General features: G+C 34.9%; 2 protein-coding genes across 8 annotated transcripts in view; both read left to right on the top strand.

Annotated features, from left to right (window-relative positions):
* Positions 1-24,441, top strand: part of CaMKII (Calcium/calmodulin-dependent protein kinase II) — a 234,429-nt gene that overhangs the window by 53,075 nt on the left and 156,913 nt on the right. The gene's annotated exons all lie outside the window — the stretch shown is intronic.
* Positions 1-24,441, top strand: part of LOC148940575 (tyrosine-protein phosphatase Lar-like) — a 42,725-nt gene that overhangs the window by 10,906 nt on the left and 7,378 nt on the right. The window contains 8 exon segments of the mRNA XM_089105524.1: positions 191-400; positions 3,684-4,057; positions 5,375-5,504; positions 7,369-7,504; positions 8,738-8,751; positions 9,198-9,336; positions 11,522-11,799; positions 14,161-14,330. Of these exon segments, the coding sequence (XP_088961650.1) occupies positions 191-400; positions 3,684-4,057; positions 5,375-5,504; positions 7,369-7,504; positions 8,738-8,751; positions 9,198-9,336; positions 11,522-11,799; positions 14,161-14,330 (1,451 nt within the window).

Here is a 24,441-nt window from a genome sequence, read left to right as displayed (position 1 = left end):
TTAATTCTATTGTGTTTTCTTTTTTTTATTTTTTTTTTTTTTTGTTTTTTTGCCTTTTCTATAACTCGATATATTTACCCAAAAAACCTAAGAAAGCGGCTCTGTGGCTAAAAAAAAAAAAAAAAAAAAAAAATGGGCTATTTTTTGGTATTCTAAGTTATTTTTTTTAATTTTTAATTTTAATTTTAAGGAATATTAAAAAAAATAAAAAGGTAAAACGTTAAATTGGGAGCATTAAAATTTGGATGTAAATCGGCCGAAGAATCGCTATGCCAATGTAATAGCCTATGATCATTCACGACTTGTTCTTGAAACCGTACCTGGTGTTCCTGGCAGTGACTACATCAATGCCAACTACTGTGATGGATATAGAAAGAGAAATGCCTATATTGCCACTCAGGTACTGTTCTATTGTCCCTCAATCAATTAAAAAAAATTGAATGATACTAAATTGATATTTTAATTAAATTAAATATTTTTTAATTAAAATTAAAAGAGTACTAAAATCATTGCTTCAAGAAAGTTTAACAAAAACAGAAGAAAAACAATACACAACACGCCAATTCATCAAGGGATAAAACAGATTCAAGAGCATGTTTTTAATGCTGTTCTCGCTAATAGTATTAAAAACTGGTGTTTTTTTTATATTTAAAAGGCAGTGTGGTCTTTGTCTCTATTTAAAGTGTTTCTCTTTTTTTTTACGATATATTGTTTAGTATCAGGCTGTGGCACTTCCAATGGTGGTATGTTATATAACTTAGTTTTACAGGAGGGCAGATTTTTTATTGTATTTTTTTTTTTTTCTAAATAGAATAAGCACAATTGGGCCAGTTAAGGATCCTTCATGATCAACCTATTTTTGGTCAAATGGGTCTCTTTAATTCTATGTCTACCTTTTCTTCCTTTAATTTTACATATATTTTTTGTATTAGTGGTAATTTCTAATTCTTTCTTTATTATGCAATGGTTGCAGTAGTTCCGGCAAAAAGTTTACGTCAGAGCGGAAAATCTGAAAGTATGGTATGGGTTTTTCGTTGTTTTAAGGGTATTCGAAACCTTAAAATCATTTTTGCAAGTCTCAGTGCTTGCTGGCATTTCAAAGACAAAGGGATCACTAGCGGATTCTCCCATGTGACTAGCCACCATCGAGAGCTATTGAGAACCTGTGGCTTGACTATGAAGTTTGATTGAAAAGACAATACAATTTTACGTCCACTGTGTCGGAATGTTTTTCAATCAAAGTAGCTTGCACCACAGGGAACTCCTAACGCTGACAAATTGTTCAAATGATATTTCTTTTGAGCTGATTTTTAACGTTGTCCTAGAACATTTTTAGGAACTGCTCTTTCCTGACCTTTCAAAAGAAAATTCTTCTCCGTTTAATCGAAAAAGCAAAGTTCACACTGTCTAATTATACAAGTTTCATTAAAACTGAATATTTTTGTCTCCGCCACAAGACAAGAGAAGCTAAATATTTTTTTTTAAGATTTGTGAGAAAGTGGGTGTTATAGTTATGTTGTTAAGTGGGTGTTATAGTAAGTTTTGCCAAGCATTCTAAATAGTTTGGCTATGCAAAAAAAAAGTTTATGATAGACGAGATAGGGTGATCCTTTAAGGTATCGAATCCCCTTAACCGCACAGTTTTTTTTGTAATTAATATTTTTGCTCCGCCTCTGAGTTAAGGCACCAATAATCTGGTTTCAAAAGCTACTTATTTTTGTAGTTTCTGTATCTGAAAAAAGGAGGTGTAGCACATGTTGAAGAAAACAGAAACTTCTAATTTACTTGGGAAGCAATAAGGTAACGGGAAATGGATTGAATGAATCGATCGAGTGTATCTTAGTCTTATTTCTTATTGTATTCTCGAGTGTGAGAATACAATAAGAAATGAACGAAGTTTTAGAGGTTTTGTGAGTTCAGGGTGCTGGAATAGGTTTGAAAATTAATGTTAAGAAGGCAAAGTCACTAAGGCTAGGAATAAGTGAAGATGAAAAGGTGATGTTATGTAATGAAAAGATTGATCAGGTGGGCAGCTTCGCTTACCTTGGTAGTATTATTAGTAAAGATGGTGGGAGCAGTGAAGATGTTAAAAGTAGAATAGCCAAGGCATGACAGTGGTCAAATATGGCTCTGAAGCATAGGGGCTCCAAAAGCGGATGAAGATTTTCTAGATGTTTTCCAGAAAAATTGCTTAAGGATTGTTCTAGGTACCCGGCCGACTGAGCGTATTTCAAACAATAGGCTGATACGAAAAATGGGATTCAATACCACTCTCTAGGGCTATAATGAAAGAAAGGTTTAGGTGGCCAGGGCATGTTGTGCGGATGAAGGATGACAGATTCCCGAATATTGTTCTTTTCGGCCAACCGTCTAGGGCTAAACAGAAAGCAGTTCGTCCTCGTCTGGGGAGGGAGGACTGTATAAAGAAAGATTTAAAGGAAATGGGAACTTCGTGGGAGGTTGTAAAAACGGAGGCTTTGAATAGATTGGGATGGACGAGGAGCATGCGTAGCTGTGTTGACCTCAGGCAGCTTGGTGCTGCGGTGAGTTTCTAGTAGTAGTAGTAGTAGTAGTAGTATTCTTGTGTCTAACTTCATGACACATTAATATAATGGCTTTGGAGTTTTCTATGTGACTTTTCGAAATGTAATATATGAGGTAATGTTAACACTTGAATTTAGTACCCAAGATATTCTACAGGTGATACAAAGTTACTAAGTTTATTCGTTTGCTACATTCTGACCCTTGGGTATGGAGAGATGTTGGGAGGCTCCAAGAAAAAAAGGAAGTACAATTTTAAGCCACATATATATTTTTTTTGGGGGGGGGGGGGCGTAATAATAGGTTAAACCCGTTGTATTTATTTACCCGTAAAAAAAGGTATTGAATACGGGGGTTTTTTAATTATCGAAAATGCATTATATAAATATGTTGTTGTAATAAATGCTCGTTGAAGCAGACATATCAGGTTTTTCGACTCACTATACTTAAGGGGTAATGTATACACTATACAATACTTCGCTACACTAACCATATTTAAGGGGTAATGTACTTCTTAAAAGTATTAGTGAAGACGACCAAATTAGATATATTCCATATCATTTGTGTTTTATTAGGAAAGAACTTTTGAATTTCTTTAGAATACACTATTTGTAGTGGGCGAAATACTAAAAAGAATAATAATAATAAAAATTATTTGCTAGCCTTGAGATAATTCTTACCAATATGTTGACTGTCTATTATTCACGTTATTAGTAGATCAGCGTAGACCAAGGATAGGCCAGAATTCCAATAATATTACCTTGTAACAAATTGTTCCAAGTAATGTAAAATATCTTTAATTCTCTTAGTGCTGATAATAAAAATAAACAACTACAGAAAGAGTCTAGATAAACATAAAATACGTAATTTTGTAGTATTGTGCTTGTGTTTTGGCGGAAGGCTAATTTGAGAGACCTAGTCCCTCGGATACTGCTGTCAATGATGATGAGGCTTGACAAGGTTATCGAATCAGTGGAGTTTATGTAAGAAGATTATTGATGGTAATCCGTTTTCTTGCGCAATCACCCTTCTTGCTATTTTGACATAACCTACTTTATGTTTTTCTTTTCATTTTGGATATGTCAATATTTACTAACTGTTTTCATTTATGCTATTTTTTACGGTAAATTTATTTTTTATAGGGACCTTTGTCAGAGACTTTTGCAGACTTTTGGCGTATGGTCTGGGAACAGCGTTCAATGACCATAGTAATGATGACACGGCTAGAGGAGCGTGCTCGAATTAAGTGTGATCAATATTGGCCATCAAGAGGTTCTGATACCTACGGTGTTGTATCTGTTACCCTGCTGGACGTTCAAGAACTGGCAACTTATTGCGTGAGAACATTTCAGCTCCACAAACTCGGGACGTCGGAGCATAGGGAGGTTCGACAGCTACAGTTTACAGCCTGGCCTGATCATGGAGTACCTGACCACCCAGCTCCATTCCTTATGTTCTTGAAAAGAATTCGTGCTGTTAATCCCGTTGATGCTGTGCCTCTTGTTATACATTGCAGGTAAGATTGTTCAACATCTCTTACTAAAGTTAATGATAGAATAAAATCTCTTGCAAAAATTCTCGTAGGTGGGGTTCGAGTTCACGGCCTTCTGCTTAGTGACGAAGGGAGATATTAAAATCTGTTTCGAGACCTGTAGTTATGTAAATAGCAAGTATAACATAAACCATCATAGATTTTAAAGGCAACTGATCATAATAATGATTTTGGAATTTACCATGAAAATGTCTCATTTGTATGAATAATTGCATGGTCCCAGGCCTACTAGTATTTACAACCCGAGACTCAATTATGTCAATCAGTTTTGCGGCACTAGCTCCTGATATAGAGGAAATAGGAACAGAAAATTATAAAAATAGAAATGTACATGTAAATAGAAGATAATAGAAATTTTCATTTCTATTAAATACATAATGTATATAAATATTTAACAATAAATAGATTTTCATAATAGTAAAAATACAGTAAATAGATTTTCATCCTATTTAGTATATAAGATATTCGGATAGAAACAAAATATGTAAATATATAAGCAACAGTCGAAAGAAAATTAATTTTGACAGTGAAAAATAAGCGCTTTAGAGAAAATAGAAGTAGGAAATTGTGAATATTTAAATAGAAATAGTAGGTAATAGTAATAGAAAATTGATATAGAAAAAAATATATCTATTTTGGTCGTTTTAAAATCCTTTGTTTAATTTACGTCAAGGTATTAAAAAGTGGTTCTGGTTCACGACAATGACTAAAGAATTTGAAGCATTTTTTTTTTACTGTTCTTGCAAAATATGTAGGGAAATACTACGAAATAATATGTAATGAATAAGGGGATTAAATAAGGAAATAGAAAAAGAAATATTAAATAGTAAAATAGAGAAATTTTAATAGGAAACACTGCTTGAAAACTATTTTTGAAATACATGATTGTTCTGTAAATAAAAAAGGGAAGAAAAATGAAAAGCCAATAAGCATAAATTGAGATATAAAATGAGATAATAAGATAAATCGAAAAAAATATCTTACAGACAATGCTTATGGCCATTCGATAAAAAAAAACAATTAAATCTGTCAAACAGCGGCATGAAAAGATTTGGCTAATTTTACCTTGTTTTGGTTGATATTAAGAAAAATTTGTTTGCTATACTTCTAAATAGTATGGACCAAGTTAGTTTGATTCAAATTTGTTCTTCTGATATGTTTTTTTCATCTCCGGAAAAGACGGGGGGTGATGTTTTTGGTTGGATTGTATCTACGTTTTTTATTATTATTTTGCATTGACTTACCATGCTTTCTTGTTAATTATATCTTATATATTGGCAGTGCTGGCGTTGGACGGACTGGATGTTTTGCTGTGATAGATTCTACATTGGAGAGAATGAAACATGAAAACACTGTAGATATTTATGGTCACGTAACCTGTCTCCGAGCACGAAGAAATTATATGGTTCAGGTATTATTCTTGTATTCAGTTATATAGAAATATCAAAAGCATTTTTTTAAGATTATAACTAATTCGAATTTTGTTTTTTTTTTGTTTTAAGTTACATTAGTTTCATCACAGGGCAATGGCCTAGTAAATAGAAGGGTTTAGGGCATACAGAACCCTCATTACTCCAGAAAACAAACACCGTGATAGACTAGAAAAATATGTGCTTCTTCGTTGTATTACTTCTCTTAAAAAAAAAAAAATGTGGAAATGGACTCAATTTTAGTTGAAATCTCAGTATATGTTCGGTCAAGATAGTGTGAACCTTAGGCAGTTTTCACACTACATACGTAAATTTCTATTATAAATGGTTAAATTGTCTTAATTGCGTTAAATTGCGTTACCTCTCAGAATTAAACGAGTCCTTTCACACTAGGCTAACGTAAAAATCCATAAAATTACCAGGGTTTCCGAAAAAGACCCATATCAATCATCAGCAAACTGTTCATAATTTAAAAATATGAACCGTTTTACACACTAAATTCAACTTGAGACTAATTCTTAGTAAATATTTATTCTATGTTTGGAGGTTTGAAAGAAAGTGTATTTCACTTGATGTGTGAACGTGAGAAACTGAAGAGTTTGGTAGGAAGGGTTTTGATTTTGAATGGTTGGTGAGAATGTATGTGGATGAGGGCTTTATGAGTGTAAGAAATTTTGTACAAATTCTCCGTTTCGCGATGGATCATAGAGCTAGGGTTCTGCAGGATTATATTACGATTTTTATAATTTATATATGTTGTTTTATATATATATATATATATTGCCATGGCCTATGGATTTTAAGCGCAAATTAATTCTATTCTATTGGCTTATGGCCTAGAAAACTGTTTCTCAATCTTTCTGCCCTTACGAAACCCTTAATATTTGTTGTAGTTCTGAAGGAGCCTCTGAAGAATGTATGTTACATCAATTTCATTTTTTTTTTATCGCAGCTATCTCTCGCGTGGAATCTCGAGGGACCTTTTGCATATTCCTAGGACTGCAAGCAGTTCCATTTAAGAAACCCGGGCCGCGATTGAATGCCACTTTCATGGTAATGGTGGTTGTGTGGTTTGTGGTTGTGGTTGGCATGTATTTGGTAGTTGTGTTTGCCCTTCCAAATTTTAAAACAAACCTCTTATTCTATGTTCAAGGAAATTAAAAACACAGTTGTGAAACAAAAAGAGATACACTAATTAAGTAACATAAAAAATCGATTTTTTTTTTTTTTTTAAATAGCCTTCATGACTAATCATTACCATGAGTGTAAACATGTTTTTTTTTACATATTTATTATAAAACCACCCGGGAGATCTTTTTTATGTTTAGGGAATGGGTTTTATATGTTTAGGAGAATTTTTGTTTATATTTAAGCTAAGTTGACGATTATTGTTTTTATAATTTGTAATAAAGTGATATGTATTTAGTTTTGCTTATGTCTTTTGAGTTTGTGTCTTAGAATTAACCGGGATTTGATGTTGAATTTGTTGTTGTTTTATTTACAAACTGATTATGAATATTCATTTTCTGATGATGCTTTTTAAGGTAATATTTCAATCTGGTAATATTTCTCGCTCCTCTAAAAAAAATTATTGGTTTTTGTGGGAGGGGGAAATGAATTATTCTCATTGGCTCGGTTATTTCTACTGAATAAGGTCTATATTTTGGTGACTTTGGGGACCAATGGTTAAATTGTGATTAATCATGGTCATGGTAGAAATGAGATAGTATCGTAGTAATAGTGGGTTTACCGACTGACATGTGAAGAAAAACAAATTATTAAATCGCGATAAATCGAGGAACTAATCGAGTAAGGCTATTGAATTTGTTTTCTTTTTATTTACAGACAGAGAACCAATATATATTTATTCATGATGCCATTTTAGAAGCTATTCAATCCGGTAATACTGAAGTTCATATCAAGAATTTACATAATCATGTTCAGTCACTGACACGGAACTTGGGCCCTAGTAGTGGCACTGGTACTCTCACTCTAATGACCGTACTAAAACTATAATTTAGGGTAAATCTCTATTATTTTTTTTTTTTTTTTGTCAAAGCTTTAATTAATTAAATTTATTTTTGCTTGATATAATTATATGTACAAATTAATTCCTTCACAACATAAAACACATAGCAAAATAAAACAAACTACTGAAGTGGCGGAGGCAGAATTTAGTTCAGCTAAAGCCACTTCTCACTTATACTCGTTTCACGTTACTTTGTTGAAAGTCCGTCGCTCGTTGTGGCATTTGAGGTCCAATAACATGTTTAGCTGCAGGACAGTCTCTCCACAGTTGGGATCAAACTATGATCCCGTTTTGCCCAGCAGAGTTAAATCCACTGCTCCAACTGGCGTAAGATGGGGCGACAGGCTTGCTACCTGTTAATGTTAAAAAAAAGGTAATTGGAATTTCGACAATCTTCGACGCCATATTCACCATTAATGACTCGTATACCAGTGTCTGCCATATTTCCTGGGAAAAAATTCATATTTTTGGCATATGTGGCCTTTACGGCCAGGTTTTGCAAGTGTACAGCTGTGCAGATACCGCCATTTTGTGAAGTGTTCGCCGTTTCGACAATAAAGTGACTTAGTGTTTATTCTATAAGAGTTTTCTTCCGACTGAGGAAAAGAAAATACCAAAAAACACGGGCGTGGGTTCCATCTGTGGTGGTTTCATAGCTAAAACAAATCTGAAATAAAATTGTGGGTGCACCCCTAAGTGCTTTCTGGTAATTTTCCTATTTGGACAGAGATACAATCCTGCGCAATTTGCCGTAAATAGGCAGTTACATTCCCAACCCCTTGGAGGAGGTAAGAGTCTTTTCTGAAGGGGAAGTGGGGAGAGGGCAAAATAGATGAAAAAAATCAATCTGTAGCCACTATTTTTCCAGCAGTAGGGTGCTTCTGACCAATCAACGGCTGGAGGGCTACAAAACATCAAAATTAAAACAATAAGACCAATATTAACGCCGTGGTTTGAGATATTAATTGTTGAATTACGAGACTGATTTTATTTTTGGAAAAAGCTGACTATTTTGGATACTGATTCCGGATTCAACAGAATTTCAGACACAGAATTTTTACAGAATAGATACAGAATTGAGATAAGTAATCTTTCTATGGGTTTTCACCAGCTCATTAATGTGCTTCCTATAAGAGCTTTTGTCGTTGGCCAGGAAAAGCAGCTCCTGCGGGTTGTATATTAAAGAGATTTCTTTTCATGTTTTGGTAGATGATCTCTGAGACGAGAACTGTGTTACTCATCCATCGAAGAATAACTTTGGGACACGAGTCCTATCCATGCTTTGTGTGAGATATCTTCATCTGATCTGTTGTAATTTTAATTTTTTATTAACAAAAATGCATATAGACAAATTTGCGATTCATTTTGTAAAGTTTTTTGTACCCCCCCCCCCCTCTTCCCCGAAAAAATAGTTCCCCTTCCATGCCGTTAAATATTATAGTAGGAACTGTTTATAATAGTTAATCTCTTTTATCAAAACTGGTTAATTATCAACTAAATTGTCCGAAATTATCCGAAGTCTTTATTTGCTGTATTTTAGCTATCGTTTGCTTTATTTATTTGTTTATATTGCTTATTGATGACAGGTTTCATTTGCTATTTTCTCGCGAGAGGAATTTCCTGTAATAGTTAACCTTTTTTCTAGAAACTGGCTAATTATAAACTACCAAATGCAAAATTCCACAGCGCCACTTTGCCTGTAAATAAAACGAAAAATAGACTGATCAGTATTCTACCATATGAGAACACACGTGTTTGTTTACAACCCCTCAGGAGTGTAGAAGGTATGTAGTGTTCCCTTTCTTTTAAATTGAACGAGTGAAATACCGCTTTTAGAATCTATTAAATAGCTCTTAAGATCAACATTTATTCTATTTATGAAATTACCAAAAACATTAAAATGAAAACATTCTTGCCTCTTGGGCTCATCTTAGGTCTATTCATACCTGAAAAATAAAAATAACAAGGACATTAAAATGAAAACAATCTTTTCAATTGGACTCTTATTAATTATATTCATAAATGAAAAATGAAAATATCAATGACATTAAAATAATAATTTCTTGAAAATTGGGCTCATCTTAGTTATATTCATACTTGTAAAATTGAAATATAAAATAAATTAAAATAAAACTTTCTTGCCTCTTGGGCTCATCTTAGGTCTATTCAGACCTGAAAAATGGAAATACCAAGGACATTAAAATGAAAACATTCTTACCCCTTGGACTCATCGTAGGTCTACTCATACCTGAGAAATGGAAATACCAAGGACATTAAACCGCCATTTCCTAAGACCGCCATTTTCACAATAGGAAGACTTTTCTTTTGGTTGTTCCAAATTCATGAAGTTTTTAGGGCAGTATATCATTTTCATCCCTGTTACCAGGTTCAACCCTAAAAGTGAAATAGAAAAACTAATCAGTTAAATTTAACAACGCTTTTCGTTTGTAAGAATTTCGAAGTGTACTAAAATGTTGACTCCCAAAGACCACTACACCTTCAAAGAAAATCTATATCTTCTTGAGCTGGTTGGTACCATCAGTTTCTAGCTTATTTTTTGGCTCTTACCCACGTTCCTTTTTTTCTTTTTTTTGTGCCCGCTACTACTAAAATTTTCATAGCAAGGTTATTTCATCCAAAAAACGAATTCTTAATTCACCCTAATTTTTTAAGGATATGTTTGCATGTATAAATTTCCACTTAACCAATTAAAGTAATTAGGTTCCATTTTCGCTTCTATTGGCATTTCATGAAAAGGGGAAGTAAAGAATATGTGGGCATTTTCAGTTGTTCTTTTTGATATTCTTAACCTGTTATTAACATACCTATATGTTTTCATTTTATTTATAAATTTTAAAGATAGCCCAAAGCCTAATAAGGCAAATTTGAAAGTGATATAAGATTGGTCAATACTAGCGAAGCGACGAGATATGGTCAATACTAGCGAAGGGAAAATCTGTTCTCAGTACGGAAGAAAGGAAGTGCTAACAAAGTGAAAGAAAAACTAACAGTCTACGAATTATGAATTGAAAAGATAATTGCCAAAATTTAAAATAAATAATAAATATGAATAAAACATATTTATGTTGGCATACTTTTATGGGAGACAGGTTGTTAATTCACCGGAACTTCACTTCAGGTGCTAACAAAGTAGTCAAAATAATATTTTATATTTCGTATATTATTTAATGATATGCCATGGCAAAAATAATATGGTAAGAAAAACCTCTGAGACTACTCACTTTCTGTTTTTCCCTAATTGTATTCCTTCAGAAAAAATATTTTGTGTTTTATTTCTCATAATGTTTATTCTTTCTTTATAATTCTTAATTTTACATACTATTTTTGGAAGTTTGCGAATTTAAAAATAAATAAAATTTTTTTGATTATAATTAAAAAAAAAAGGGAAAAAGTGGACTTAATCAATTTGGCTTCTTAGTGGCTTATCTACTGTTGTTTACAAAAGGCATGGAGACTTTTTTTTTTTTTCTACTTATTTCTTTTATAATTAATTAGCCCTATCATTAATTGATCTGAATGGCAGGTAAGGCACCTAAGGCTCTAGGCAGGCATGCCTTTCCAAAAACTAACCTGACAAGTATGTGTCCAATAAGAGAGTCATTCATACTCCTGCCATTTACCCGTGCCCCAGTCATTTAAACATTTGCCTCTCAATTACTTGGACTATCTGTCTTGGCTTTCTCTGTCTACAATTACCCAGCCAAGTCTTGATGCAACCTATGCAACCTATTGTAAAATACTTGATTACTTCAATTCAAAATCAACGGACTCTGTCCGTTGAATTCTGTTAATCATTCTGAAGGCGAAGTATAGAATTCGCCCTTGTGTATTATTTTAAAGGGACATATCACTGATTTTTTGAATGTGTTGAGATGATTCTGTATATTTTCTTTATATTTTCTTCTTTTCCTTTAGTTATTTATTTATGTATTTCTTTTGGACTTACAGGGAGTGATTACATAAATGCCAGTATTATTGATGGCTATCGATGGCGAGGCGCATATATTGTAACCCAAGGACCCCTCCCAGAAACCACAGAAGACTTTTGGCGCATGCTATGGGAGCACAATTCAACCATTATTGTGATGCTAACCAAACTTCGTGAAATGGGTCAAGAAAAATGTCATCAGTACTGGCCAAACGATCGATCGATTCGCTACATGTGCTATGTTGTTGAACCGATTGCAGAGTACAATATGCCGCAGTATATGCTCAGGGAGTTTAAGGTATTTCACTTCTCCCTCAATTTTTATGTTACGAAGAGTGCTCTTAAGTCAGCAATTAAGGGCTGGGCACACGTAGCTGATTTCGGGAACTGATTTCCAAATCAGCGTCGATTTTAAAAGAAATCGGCGTCGATTTGAGCTAGAAAAATTTTATATTTTCGGTGCCGATTTACAAAATCAGCGCCGATTTTCATCATGATCATCACAAAAAAATAGGGATACAATTGAATAGTCAGCCAGAGATGTCTGTGGTGAAAGACCCCGCTACTGAGCTGAGAATTAAACTGAGAACTAAGCTGAGATCAATCATGCAACTATTAATAAACTCCGGTTGACTATTTTTGTCCATGATTTTGAAAATCTCGCGCAATAAATTTTTCTTTCAACAAGTTTTTCTTACCGCTATCGTTTGGCCACTGATGCTGAAATCGGTTCCCGAAATCAGCTACCAGCCCTTTAGGGAGATTTTTTACATTAACAATGCACACGTTAAGTTCTGATTTTTCAGCACAATAGTATTTGGTGGTATTTGCAATTTAAAAAAATGCTGTCTAAATCAGCTAAATTAGAGGTTGGATCTTTTTTTTTTCTTCTTTTAAATATTAAGTAAAAAAAAACTTCAATAAATCAATTTCTTCAAAGACAAGTAAAGAGCCACATTAAATCTATGACAATTGGAAATAAAATCAAAGAGTAATTATGCAATTGCAGTGTGGGTTGATATGCAAGAAAGTATTACTACATTGTAAGAATGCGTGAACAATAGTTTTTTAGTAAAGGGCGAGGTTCTTGCTTCATTTAAAACCCAAAATCAGCTTATTTTTAAGGAAAGTGGTACAATACACAATTTCTGAGGATTCCCTTTGCGTTGGCTGTTGGAATAGTTAGGAATATGAGCTTTTGATTACAAAATTGTTTAATGTGCAATGGGATACTGCGAGAAATAATTTTTTGCCTGAAAGTTGCAAAATTAATACAAAATAGCTGAGATTTACAAATTTTTTGCTCTTGTGTTACTCGAGTAACAATCAATAATTCAGATTTGCAAAAGGAACGAGCCACTTGTGCAGACATAAATAAAATAGTGAGAAAAGGACCTTGTCTTTCAGCCAATCTTGCAAGGTCTGAACCAAGCTTAGCAAATATTTAAATCCAACATAATGGTTGGATTAGGCTGGTCTCAGTTAATCTAGGTTAACTTAGGCTCCATTTCTCATCAAGATTCTTCAAATGCCTTTACGCTTTAAGGGACCTATGTATGCTTACGTTAATAGAGAACATAAGAAATGTTGGTTTTTTACCAGTTGTCTGTTACCTAAAATGTTTATGAAGGCGGTTCTTACTACCTCTTAGATTATTAATCTAAAAGTGAGAATGCGTTCAACCCATCCTCTCCCTTTCTAACAATCAGCCCATGAGCGCCCATATGGGGGGGGGGGAGCAGAATCAGTGGGGGGCGCCACCCCCCCCCGTGGGGCGTAATTATGGTCCAGTTTATTTTTATTTTTTTGTTTGGTAGTTCTTGAAAAAAAATTTGTAAGTTCCGCTTCGCCCAGGTAAGCCCCCCCCCCCGCTGAAATTCAGCTTATTGGTGCCCATGAATCAGCCCCTTCTTTCTTTAAAGCTTTATTGGGTTGCACGATTCATTTCTTGGGAGACCATTGTTTTGTACGATTTTAAATGATTTCTGAGACCACACTGGCTAAGCGTGACAAATGAGGAAAAAAACAATTCATAAAGAAGAAAAAACTAGAATATTTCCAGCATGTGAAAATGGTTTTCCAGTTCAGTTTTCACTAGCTGGAATTATTCAGGGGTCGTACAAAGGTCCTTAAGTCCCTAAAAGTCCCTAAAATTCCAAAAGTCCCTAAAATGGTCCCTAAAATAATAGTCCCTATAGTCTCTATTTCTGTTCCTCTTTTTTGTCTGTTTTTTTTTTTATGTAGTCCTTCATTGCCTACAACAAAGAAGCCTTTATCCAGTGCCATTGATTTCGGGTATATCACCCCACCATCTAGGAGTTATAGTGCGTAGCAGGGGGTTTTATTGCGTCATCTACTTTCAGTTATCATCTACTTTGTCGCTAGCTGGAAATATCCTTGTTTTCTTATTTACTGATGTTTTTTTTTTTCTCACTGTTTTTGTAAAATTTCATCCAAATTGAACCACATCTCAAACATTGTCATTTATAAATGTTTAAGAATGAATTCGAAATTATAAAACTTTAATTTTGTTTTGTTTTTTTCGTAGTTTCTCTTATTTAATTTGAGACTTGCGGCTCGGTAGTATAATCTTTGTGGCCCTTATCGTGGCCCGGTACATAGCTTGAGAACCGCTTGTTTATGAAGCTGGTTCTTTTAGGTGACAGATGCTAGAGATGGCTCATCAAGGACAATAAGACAGTTCCAGTTTACCGACTGGCCAGAGGAGGGCTGTCCAAAATCAGCTGAAGGCTTCATCGAATTCATTGGCCAAGTACATAAAACGAAAGAACAATTTGGCCAAGAAGGTCCTATCACTGTTCATTGCAGGTAGGAATATTTAGTTTTGTCTTTTTTTTTAAGGAAACTTTAATTAATTTAAAATTATCAAAGCCCATTTTTAATGATAAGGTCTGTTGTATAAAAATTATTATTAAAAAAGAAAGGTAGAATAATATATAAATAAGAAAATTATATATAAGTAAGAATAAAATCCCATATATATACCCAGAAGACAGAACAATAAAGGGCGACCCAGGGGGGTTTCCAGGGGGGAGGGTGAGGCGCGGCGCGCCCCCCTACCCTCCTATCACTTCTTTGTAGGTAATGACATTAATCCCGGGTTATGTAATTAAACATTCTCTTCCCTCAATTTTATAGTATAACAAGATGGGGCCCCCCCCCTAAAATAAAGCCGTTATCCGACCGGGGGGAGTCGTGAGCCGCGGGGGGAGGTTCGACGACGGAGGCTCTAAATGCTCAAAAATACTGGCAAACAGATGATTTTTGGAAACGTCCAATGTATACAATTATTAAAAAAAGCTGAATATTATATCTAGGTAGTGATAAACAGAATAATAATGGTGTACGAAATAGCGATGGGTGTGCTGAATAAAAAGCAAAGTATAAACACATACAAAGTACTGACAAAACTCCAAAAGTGACCCCGCGTACCTCAGCGCCTCTAGACGCAAAATGCTGTACTACTTAATCGCTCCAATACAATAAATTATGCTAGAGCGTGATTCATAAGTCGAGTGACTGGGTAATTGTCGAATAAAATCAGGTTGAAATTAAAGAATAAATCGTGCGATATGGATATAAAGAAAAAGTATTGTGCTTAAAAAACTGATTATTATTAAGCGTTGCCGGCTAGCAACCAGAATGGGCGTTCGATGCTTTTTCGAAGGGTGCGATATTAATCGAAAAAATGCAAAAGAAGAAGGAGTCAAATTACTTGCTGTGCCAAATAACAGGTAGGCTATGAAATGTTTTTGTTTTTTTTTTAACTTCAGAAAAGTTCTATTCTAGTACCATAATGAGATAGCTAAGAAATGAAAATACCATGATATAATTAGAATTAAATTTTGTAGGCTATCAAAATATAAATTTAGAAAATTCCAGAATGGCGGGATTCCTTTCATCCCCTAGATTCTATAAAACAAACTTTTCGAGGAGACAGAGAGATTCGGGATAGGGCCCCAGGGCAAAGACCCGAACCCCGAGTGAGCCGAAAACTAGCAAATACTGACCTAGTCTAGGCTCTAGGTTATAGGCTCATGAGACCTCCGGACATGGGCCGTAGTTATATACGTTTTATTGGGTTACTTCAAGGCTGTAGCCTACTCAGTGAGAAATAGTGAGCAAGCAAAAAAGATTAAGGGAAAGATTTTACAATTTACACTAATTATAAAGACGATAAATGACCGGAAAGTCACAGCTGTATTATAGCTCAATTTCAAGTACTTTGTCTACTTACCCCCAAACTTATGGTCAATTTATCGGACGGTGCAGCTTTTAATGGTAAACTCCAATATTTTCAAGATTCAAAGATCAAAAAAGAGTTATGAAGAAAAGACTAGCACGTTTTAAGCCTTTCGAAATCCAAGTTTCGTCTTAGACACTATATTTTTTTCTTTATTGTTTCCATTTATTGTTTCTTTATTGTTTCAATTTTTACGTGAGTAAAGGTTTGTTACATCCGAAGGCCGCAGGAACAGCAAAGGTTGTAAATTTCTTTGATAAGCTGTTCGACTGCGTTAATTCTCTTGGATTTTTAGGAAAAAAAAATGTATAGTCGCTCAATTTGTAGGGAAAGCGCATCATTCCAATTTTTGAGGTAGGCCAGTTCATTTTTAGGCGATTTAAAATTTGTTAATAGTGTGGGGAAAGATGTTGGGAAAACAATCTATTGCAGAGGGATGGCAGCTGACTATTTCTGCCATCCTCGGTCTATCAGAAGATTTGATGAAGCATGGGTTTAAATATGTTTGTTTGAGGAGACTTAACCAGGATAGTCTAGAGCATTTCTACGGCTTACTACGACGCTCTGGGGGTTTAAACGATAAACCTACTGCGTCGCAATTCTCCTGCCCTTTACAAGCAAGCAACGTTTAGAAGCTTTTCGGTTTCTTCAAATTCGACGGGGAATTGTGAAGCACTTTCTTTCCATCAATCTCTTTTATCCGAGGTTTTTTCATCAGTTACCCCTCATGCCAAGAGAATTGTGCAAGCCGGACGTAATAGCAGCGACATCCCTGAGCCCCACGAGTTTGATTTTAATGAGAATGTTGAGTTTTTCACCTTAACAGAGGAATCAAAGTTTGCATATGCAGTGGGTTATTCTGCGAAAAAGATTCTGGAAAAGCATTCGTGTGATAAGTGTAGAACTGGGTTATTTGAATCAGGTATTTCTCTTTTTGATTCAGTGTTTGATTTCATGCGGATGAAAGCTTATGAAGAAGCCAATTCAGACTTCTCAAACCTTTTTGTTCCTGCAATCTCCTTGATTGAGTATTGCAAAAAACTATAGTAGCCTACATCATCCAGACTGAAATGACGCACTGCTGGAACGAGGGAATCGTACGGCGAGCATGGGAAAGAGCGTCCCAACTGTTAATCCCAATTTCGTGTGACCTATTTCCTCGCGAGTGTTTTGTACAGTACTTTTTTCGAAATCACTAAATTTGAAAACCAGAAGATGGAAAGAAGTGCTCTATGCGGAAAAAATAAAAGCAGCTAAGTTAAAAGCATTTACTTTTAAATATTTTTTATTCCGTGGTTAACCATATTTATTTGTTCTTATATTGTTTGAATTTTCTAAAATCGTTTTTGGATTACTCTAAAATGAATTTTTCTAAAGCAATGGTACTTCTAGCGATTCTCGATTCTCTTAAAACTATTTTACAGAAATGAAAAATATTTTATGGAATGATTCCCAATTATGATTTTGGAATGGAAAATTATTCAGCGAATTAATAAGTTGGGATTATTTATTTCCTTGTTTCTTTTATTCTGTTGCAATTAAAAAAAAGAAAAAAATGGAAGAACTATTAATACAGCGGTCATATACCATTAAACCATATCTGCAAACCCACTTCTAATCAAGAGTATCATTACCCTAACTGTTCTTGAAACTCATTCCAACGTTTCGGGGTAGTATTTTTCACAAAAAACTCATATGTTTGTTTTTATCAATCAATAGTAATTCCCCCTCGTTATTTTTTATTTTTATCTTTTTATTTTATAAACAAGTATAGATGATTTTACACGATAAAATCCGTTAACGCTACGAAGGAGACGTTAAAGAACTCTAGAGAATAGCCTACTGATTTTCAAACGAAATTGTTTTACAACAAACTACATCGTTTTCATTTTTCTTTCCATTATATAATAAAGCACACTTTTATTCGTCTGTTTCGTATTACTCGTATATAAGACTAATCTGGTTTCAAATAAGCTCGGAAAAAGCGAGCTAAATTTGTGCGAAACGCAAAAAAAAGTCTGAATCAGTTGACGAGTGCTCCATACACTCAGTGTTACATACTATAATTAATTTTGCAGCACACAACAATAAAAATAAATGTAAAAGCTGCTCATGAAACAAAGCATCCCATATGTGTGTGCTTTTTTTTTGCTTTCCTTCCGAAGAATATAGTGGGCCTATATCAGCAAATCCCGGCCTCCAATCAAGGAGCTTAGGGGACAAACAAGAAGTAAATTTCGTACGGTTCTGAACCAAATTAAATAAAAGTAGATTCTATCAAATACTATCATTACAATTTACGCGGCTAATTTCTTTAATCCAGTTGCCATGCAATGACAGAAAAAAAAATACTTTCGAAATAAATTATCATATTTTCAAGTTTTGACGTCAATAACATTGAGAAAAAGGGATAGATTAGAGGAAGATGAAAACAATTTTAATAATCAAAGCAATTTTCCATTCGATATCCGAGTATTTACGCGTAGCACTCTCAAATCGTAAATATAGGCGTGATAAATGGGTATCGGTAAACATCACATAAAATCTAATAGGGTAGGGTGAAACTATTTCAAAATACAAGGCATTAATTTAAATATGCTCCGCAATAAAGCCCCCTCATTTTTTCATTGTTCTAATTCTAATCACAAGCTTTATATCAAGATCCGTCTCTTTAATTCAGAACACCTCTGATCAAAGCATATTCACCTACGGAACCGGGTCCGTAGGTGACTATCACACTCTGGAACAAGTATAACGGTCTACGCAACTTGAAAAATTTAGGCACCAGGTTCGCATCGTCTCCGGAGACGCGGACAAAGGGTCACTTTTTTTGTGTGGAGAGGATAGGTTTTGTCAGTACTTGTTGTATGTGTGTATACTTTGATAAAAAGGAACAGTACAATAAATAAAGAGAAATAACAAAACGAAAGAAAACAAAACAAAGACCATGTTTTGTTTTTAAATTGTATGAGAGTAAAACAGTTCTAAAAAATTTAAGGGGAAAAAATACTTACAAAAACAATATACAATTTTTTATGTAAATGATTGAACTCGCACTTGATAACTTAAACAAAAGCTAGTCAATTGGAAACCTATATAAATAGAATAATCAAATGATTAACTCTTGTCTTGTTAATATATTTTTATCTCCGTCTGGTCTCTTTGAAACTGCTTTTGAAGAGAAAAAAAATTTTGTAGGTGAAATTATTTTTGTACAAGTACAATAATGCGTAACCACTGTTTGGCTGTCTAAAGTGAAAATAATATTTTAAATTAAAGATTTAATTTAAAATTTCCTTTCTTCCTTTCTTCGCGATTTTATGTTTTATCAAATTAAAGATAGTTTTTAAAGTAGAAACAAGAGAAGGTGGCATTTAGAGCTTAATTCTATGTATTTCTTTTAATAGTTTTGAAATGTAATGCTAAGGAGAGGAGGGGCGGCCGGATTTTGAAGCTACAAAAAGGAAGGCTCTGTATATTTGATCGAACTTTGATCCTCCTGGTCTACATTGCACTGCTGATCTTCCTTTTGAGAACAGCTTAGCAAATGGTTTTTGGGAATTATTTCAGCTATGTTAAAGTGTCAGTTACGATGTTTAATCGTGGCATTGAAAATATACAGCATGCTATTTGAAACTTATTGTATTCTGATTTCTCAACTAAACTGAGTATAAGATTAATTTTATAACCTTACAAAAAAAAAAGTAAAATTCATCAAAAATGTGTATTTTTTCTTTTTTGGTAATATTTTAGAAGTCAGACAAAACAGCACGAAGGGGGGGGCTCAAACCCGGGAATAGTCCTCTCTCGATGCGAACTTACTCCGACCACCTATGAAGTTGACGGGCCATTGAAAGCATGACCGGTGGTAGGAATCCATCACAAAAATTTTCTCAATTTCCAAATAACTCTCGAAAAAATCTTTGAGTCTTGCCTTTTTTGGTTACGATGATATCTTCTTGATTATTGTGGAAGTGAATTTTTATTGCTTTTTTTATTATATATTATTAGTTATTGCTGTTTTATATACTATTTCGTTGTTTATAAATATTTTTTTAGATAAATTTTATCAAGGAGGCACACTTGTGCCTCTATAAAGAGGCGACCCACCACAATGTTAAGCGATTTCAGGTCCTAGAGGTCGCAGAGAGACGGCGGTGATCGCATTCTTTAGCCCAAGCTCAAACTAAGAAACTTGCAAAATTTCATCCTCCTCCGACTTTATATTCATGGGGTAAACTGGGCCGGAAGTTTCTACCCTCCCACCACAGCCCCCCTTTAACGTTGTCCGATTGGGCTGAAATTTAGAGGTTAAGCTTTCCTAGGGCCCGAGAGCTTATCCTCGAAATTTCAGCTCAATCCGATCACTCCGTCCCTGTTTTCAAAAAACCAAATAGAGCCACTTAAAAGTCATCAGTTATTTTTTTCTTAGCCACGCCTACAGGCCACAGTAGGCAACTGATCCGGGTGACTGAGGACTCATTCGAAGCATAATTCGGGCCGGTTGATATTTTGAGACCGAAAAAATTATCCCCCGAATTTACATTTACGAACAACCTCGTTTTCCTATAAGAACCCGCTATAAGCGGGCTAGCCCGCGAAAACGCGGGCTCGTTTTCCTATAAAAGCACGCAAGCGATTTACGGTCCTAGCGGTCGCAGAGAGACAGTGGTACTCGCATTTTGTAGCCCAAGCTCAAACTCAGAAACGTGCAAAATTTCACCCCCTCAGACTTTATCAAGGAGGCACACTTGTGCCTCTATAAAGAGGCGACCCACCACAATGTTAATCGATTTCAGGTCCTAGAGGCCGCAAAGAGACGGCGGTGATCGCATTTTGTAGCCCAAGCTCAAACTAAGAAACGTGCAAAATTTCATCCTCCTCCGACTTTGTCTTCATGGGGTAAACTGGGCCGGAAGTTTCGACCCTCCCACCACAGCCCCCCTTTGACGTTGTCCGAGTGGGCTGAAATTTATAATTTAAGCTTTACTCGGGCCCGGGAGCTTGTCCTCGAAATTTCAGCTCAATCCGATCACTCCTTCCCTGTTTTCAAAAAAACAAATATAGCCACTTAAAATTCATTTCTCTTTTTTTGTTATCCATGCCTACAGGCCACAGTTGGCAACTGATCCGGGTGAATGAGGACTTATTCGAAGCAGAATTCGACCTGTTAGGGCCTCTTGATATTTTCAGACCGAAAAATTCTCCCCCGACTTTACATTTACGAAACACCTCGGTTTCTTATAAGATCCCATTTTAAATTTTCCCCCCCCCACCCCCCCCCCTTTAACGGTGTCTGATCGGACTGAAATTTAGAGGATAAGTTTTCCTGGGGCCTGGGAGCTTATCCTCGAAATTTCAGCTCAATCTGATCACTCCTTCCCTGTTTTCCAAAAACCAAATATCAAGTTTTGTGGGAATTTGCTTTGCGAAAATAGATTCCATTTACTAAAAAACAATTACAATTGTGGCTCATTAGTCCTGCGGTTGATACTTCAGACTGTCAGGCGGATAACCCGGGTTCGATTCACCGTCAGAGCAAATTTTTTATATACTGAATTTAAACTTTAAAAAAGAAACTCAGTTTCTTTTTTAAATTATTTTAAAAAAATTAAGTTTTCTAAATAGTTACAGAGGCTGAGTTAAACGGTCGAACCTTAAAACGTACAGGGAGTAGGAGGCCCAGGGGGGGGGCTGTTAAAGAGGCTGAGTCACAAGTTCGAACCTTAAAACGTACAGGGATTAGGAGGCACCCTGTACGACGTGATTTGAGTATTCAGGAATTAAAAGCCTTAACACAAGAATGATCAAGAGCGGGGGGTTTGGGGGGCAACAGCCCCCCCCCCCAACTTTACCGCCGGACCCGCTCAGCTAACCGTCATTCCAGCAATACGAAGCAATAAACAGTAAAAAAAACGTGCATAAATTATTTGAAAAAAAACTGCGTTTTCTTAATAGTTAAAGAGGCTGAGTTACAAGGTCGAACCTTAGAACGTACATGGATTAGGAGGCACAGTTGGGGGGCTGCCGCCCCCAAACCCCCGCTTTCGCAGCCTTTAAATAAAAAAAAGTTTTTTAAACTGAAAGTAAGGAGCGACATTAAATCTTAAAACGAACAGAAATTATTACGTATATGAAAGAGACTGTGCCCTCCTCATCGCCTCGCTCTTTACGCTAAAGTTTTTTATTGTTTTAAAAAATAAAGTTGTGATACAGAGTCAAACGTTATCGTACAGAGCGCGGCGATGAGGAGGGCACAGCCTCTTTCATATACAGAATAATTTCTGTTAGTTTTAAGATTTAATGTCGCTCCTTACTTTCAGTTTAAAAAACTTTTTTTTACTTAAAGGCTGCGAAAGCGGTGGGTTTGGGGGGCGGCAGCCCCCCCTCCTAGGTTTTGATAATACCTTTTTTGTAGTGTTTCCGTTGAAAAATGCCTTGTTTTTGGTATTTTAGTTGAAATAACTGATAAAACCGACAACTTTGCCCCCCCCTACCCTAAAAATTGAAAAATATATCCCCCCTATAAATTTTCGTGAAGTGACACCACTGCCCTCCCCCGACCTGTTGATCCATAGGTTTATTCATACCACAAACGGGCTTCATTTTTAATTTTTTTTTCTTTTAAAGTGGCTGGGACTTCAAAATATAACAATTTCGTCCTGAGCCCATTGGTGTCAATCTATGGGGTGTCCCTAGATACTTCCCCCGCTAGCTTTTGTAAATGCCTTTTTTGGGGTATTTTCATTAAAAATACCTGTCCCCTAGTGGGTTCAATTGGGGAGGGGAACCCTGCCCCCTCCTCAGTGGTGGTTCTGGCATCTCTTGCGCCCGAGGCAAAATCTCGATTAGCCCCCTCCCTGCCTTCCAAAATTTTCAGGTCAAAATCTTCCAAAATTTGCATCTATTAACAAATTTTGAATTCAAAATATCAAACAAAAACAATAAAATAGATTAGATCTGGTATCCTTACTTTTATTTTCAAAGAAAGAGGATGAAGGTATGGGAAAAACAAAAATTTCGGATTCAATTTCCTTATCCATGCTGCTGACTGCGCCCTCTACTTTGTTTCAATAAAAATAAAATTTCAAAAATACAAAATAATCATAACCTTTAGATTATTTATTTGAAATTTTGCACCAATAAAACTTTTGGGCCGGGGGAACGTGCCCCCTCTTTCCAAATCCCAAACACCCGCCTCTGTCCCTCTTAAATCTTTCTTTGTATTATTAAGATACCATAATAAACTCGAGTCAAAACTGCAACACAGCCATTTTCAATTTTTAAGCCATAAAAATTATTTTAATAAACCTTTTAAGGTTTGAAGACCCGGGGACTCGGGTAGGGTCTTCAGTCATTAACATACTTAAAGTTAATTACAACGTACGGAAGGGACATACCCGGCCGTATCCAGGGGGGGTTAGGGGGTTTGAACCCGCCTAAATTTTTGTCTTACTCTTAAAAAATAAAAAAAAATTTAAAAACGCAAATTTTTTTTTCGTTTTTTGAGTTTTTTTTTTGTGTAACCCCCCCCCCCCACCCACACAAAAAAATGTGCAAAAACCCCATAGAAAAAAAAACATTGGGACTGCCCGGGGGTAAGGATATAAAAAAAATTAAAACATTATTTAATATCTTATTTATTTTATACTTATTTTTTAAACGAAAAATTTTTCATTTGTTAAAAACCATATTTTATTGTTAAAAAAAAAAAAACATCACTGTTCGGGGGGGGGGATCCGGACTTAATGGAAGTGTTGGTAATATGTATGTGATTGGATTGTTTTAATTTAATCCTAAATTTTATTCCACTTGAAGTAATATATTGAAGAAGGAGGTAAGATTTATTGCCGAGGGATTTCTTAGTTTCTTTTGCATTCTGGTGCTCTTGACTGAAGGAGAATTAATATATATAAGTTTCAATCTGATCAAAAAGAGCACTATTTTGTAGAAGCTGGTTTTAATTTTGGGGGGGGGGGAGGATCGTGGGTATAAAATTATAGGGAGGATAGTATCCTGGGATAAGGGGGTGATGATTGTATAATATTTAATTTTTTTTAAAAATTAGTTTGTCAATTAAATGATTGTCAGTGTTGCCAAACCGTATTTTCCAAATAAAATAGCAAAACAGATTAATTGAAGGTATCAGCGCTGTTTTCTCTTAAAAATACAATCATCACAGCTGGTGAGTCCCAAAGACAACTACACCATCAAAGGAAAGCTACACCTTCTTAAGGTGTTTGGTGTCGTGTTTTTTTTTTTTTTTTTTCCGTTTTTTTTTTTTAGAGTTTTAGTTTTTTTTTTTTTTCCCTTTACACTAAAAAAGGCAAAAACCTATATTGAGGTATTTTACAATAAAAAATTATTTACTGATTTTTATAAATTTTTAAAGTTATATATGGTTGTGTAAATTTACACTTAGTCAATTCACACAAGTATATTTCATTGTAAAGTTATTGGTTCTTTAAGATTTGTCATTAACAGTCATAAGTAGATTGTTCTTAATGACTCTTTAATTTATGTATTGGAAAATTTTCATTATCATTTCATGAGCTTCCGTAAAAAAAAATTCCATTATAGGCACAAGGATTATGTATTTTGCGTCTTTTCTTTTGAATGCGGAATTATTTTCTTGTTAACTGTGAAAGAAAGTGTTACTTTCTAGTCACCAAAGCT

Source organism: Artemia sp. Qi Xiang Cuo, chromosome 19, assembly GCF_049724085.1.
Source record: "Artemia sp. Qi Xiang Cuo chromosome 19, ASM4972408v1, whole genome shotgun sequence".
Taxonomy (NCBI): domain Eukaryota; kingdom Metazoa; phylum Arthropoda; class Branchiopoda; order Anostraca; family Artemiidae; genus Artemia; species Artemia sp. Qi Xiang Cuo.
The sequence above is the reverse complement of the archived record's forward strand: the minus strand, read 5'-3'. Positions and strand labels throughout refer to the sequence as shown.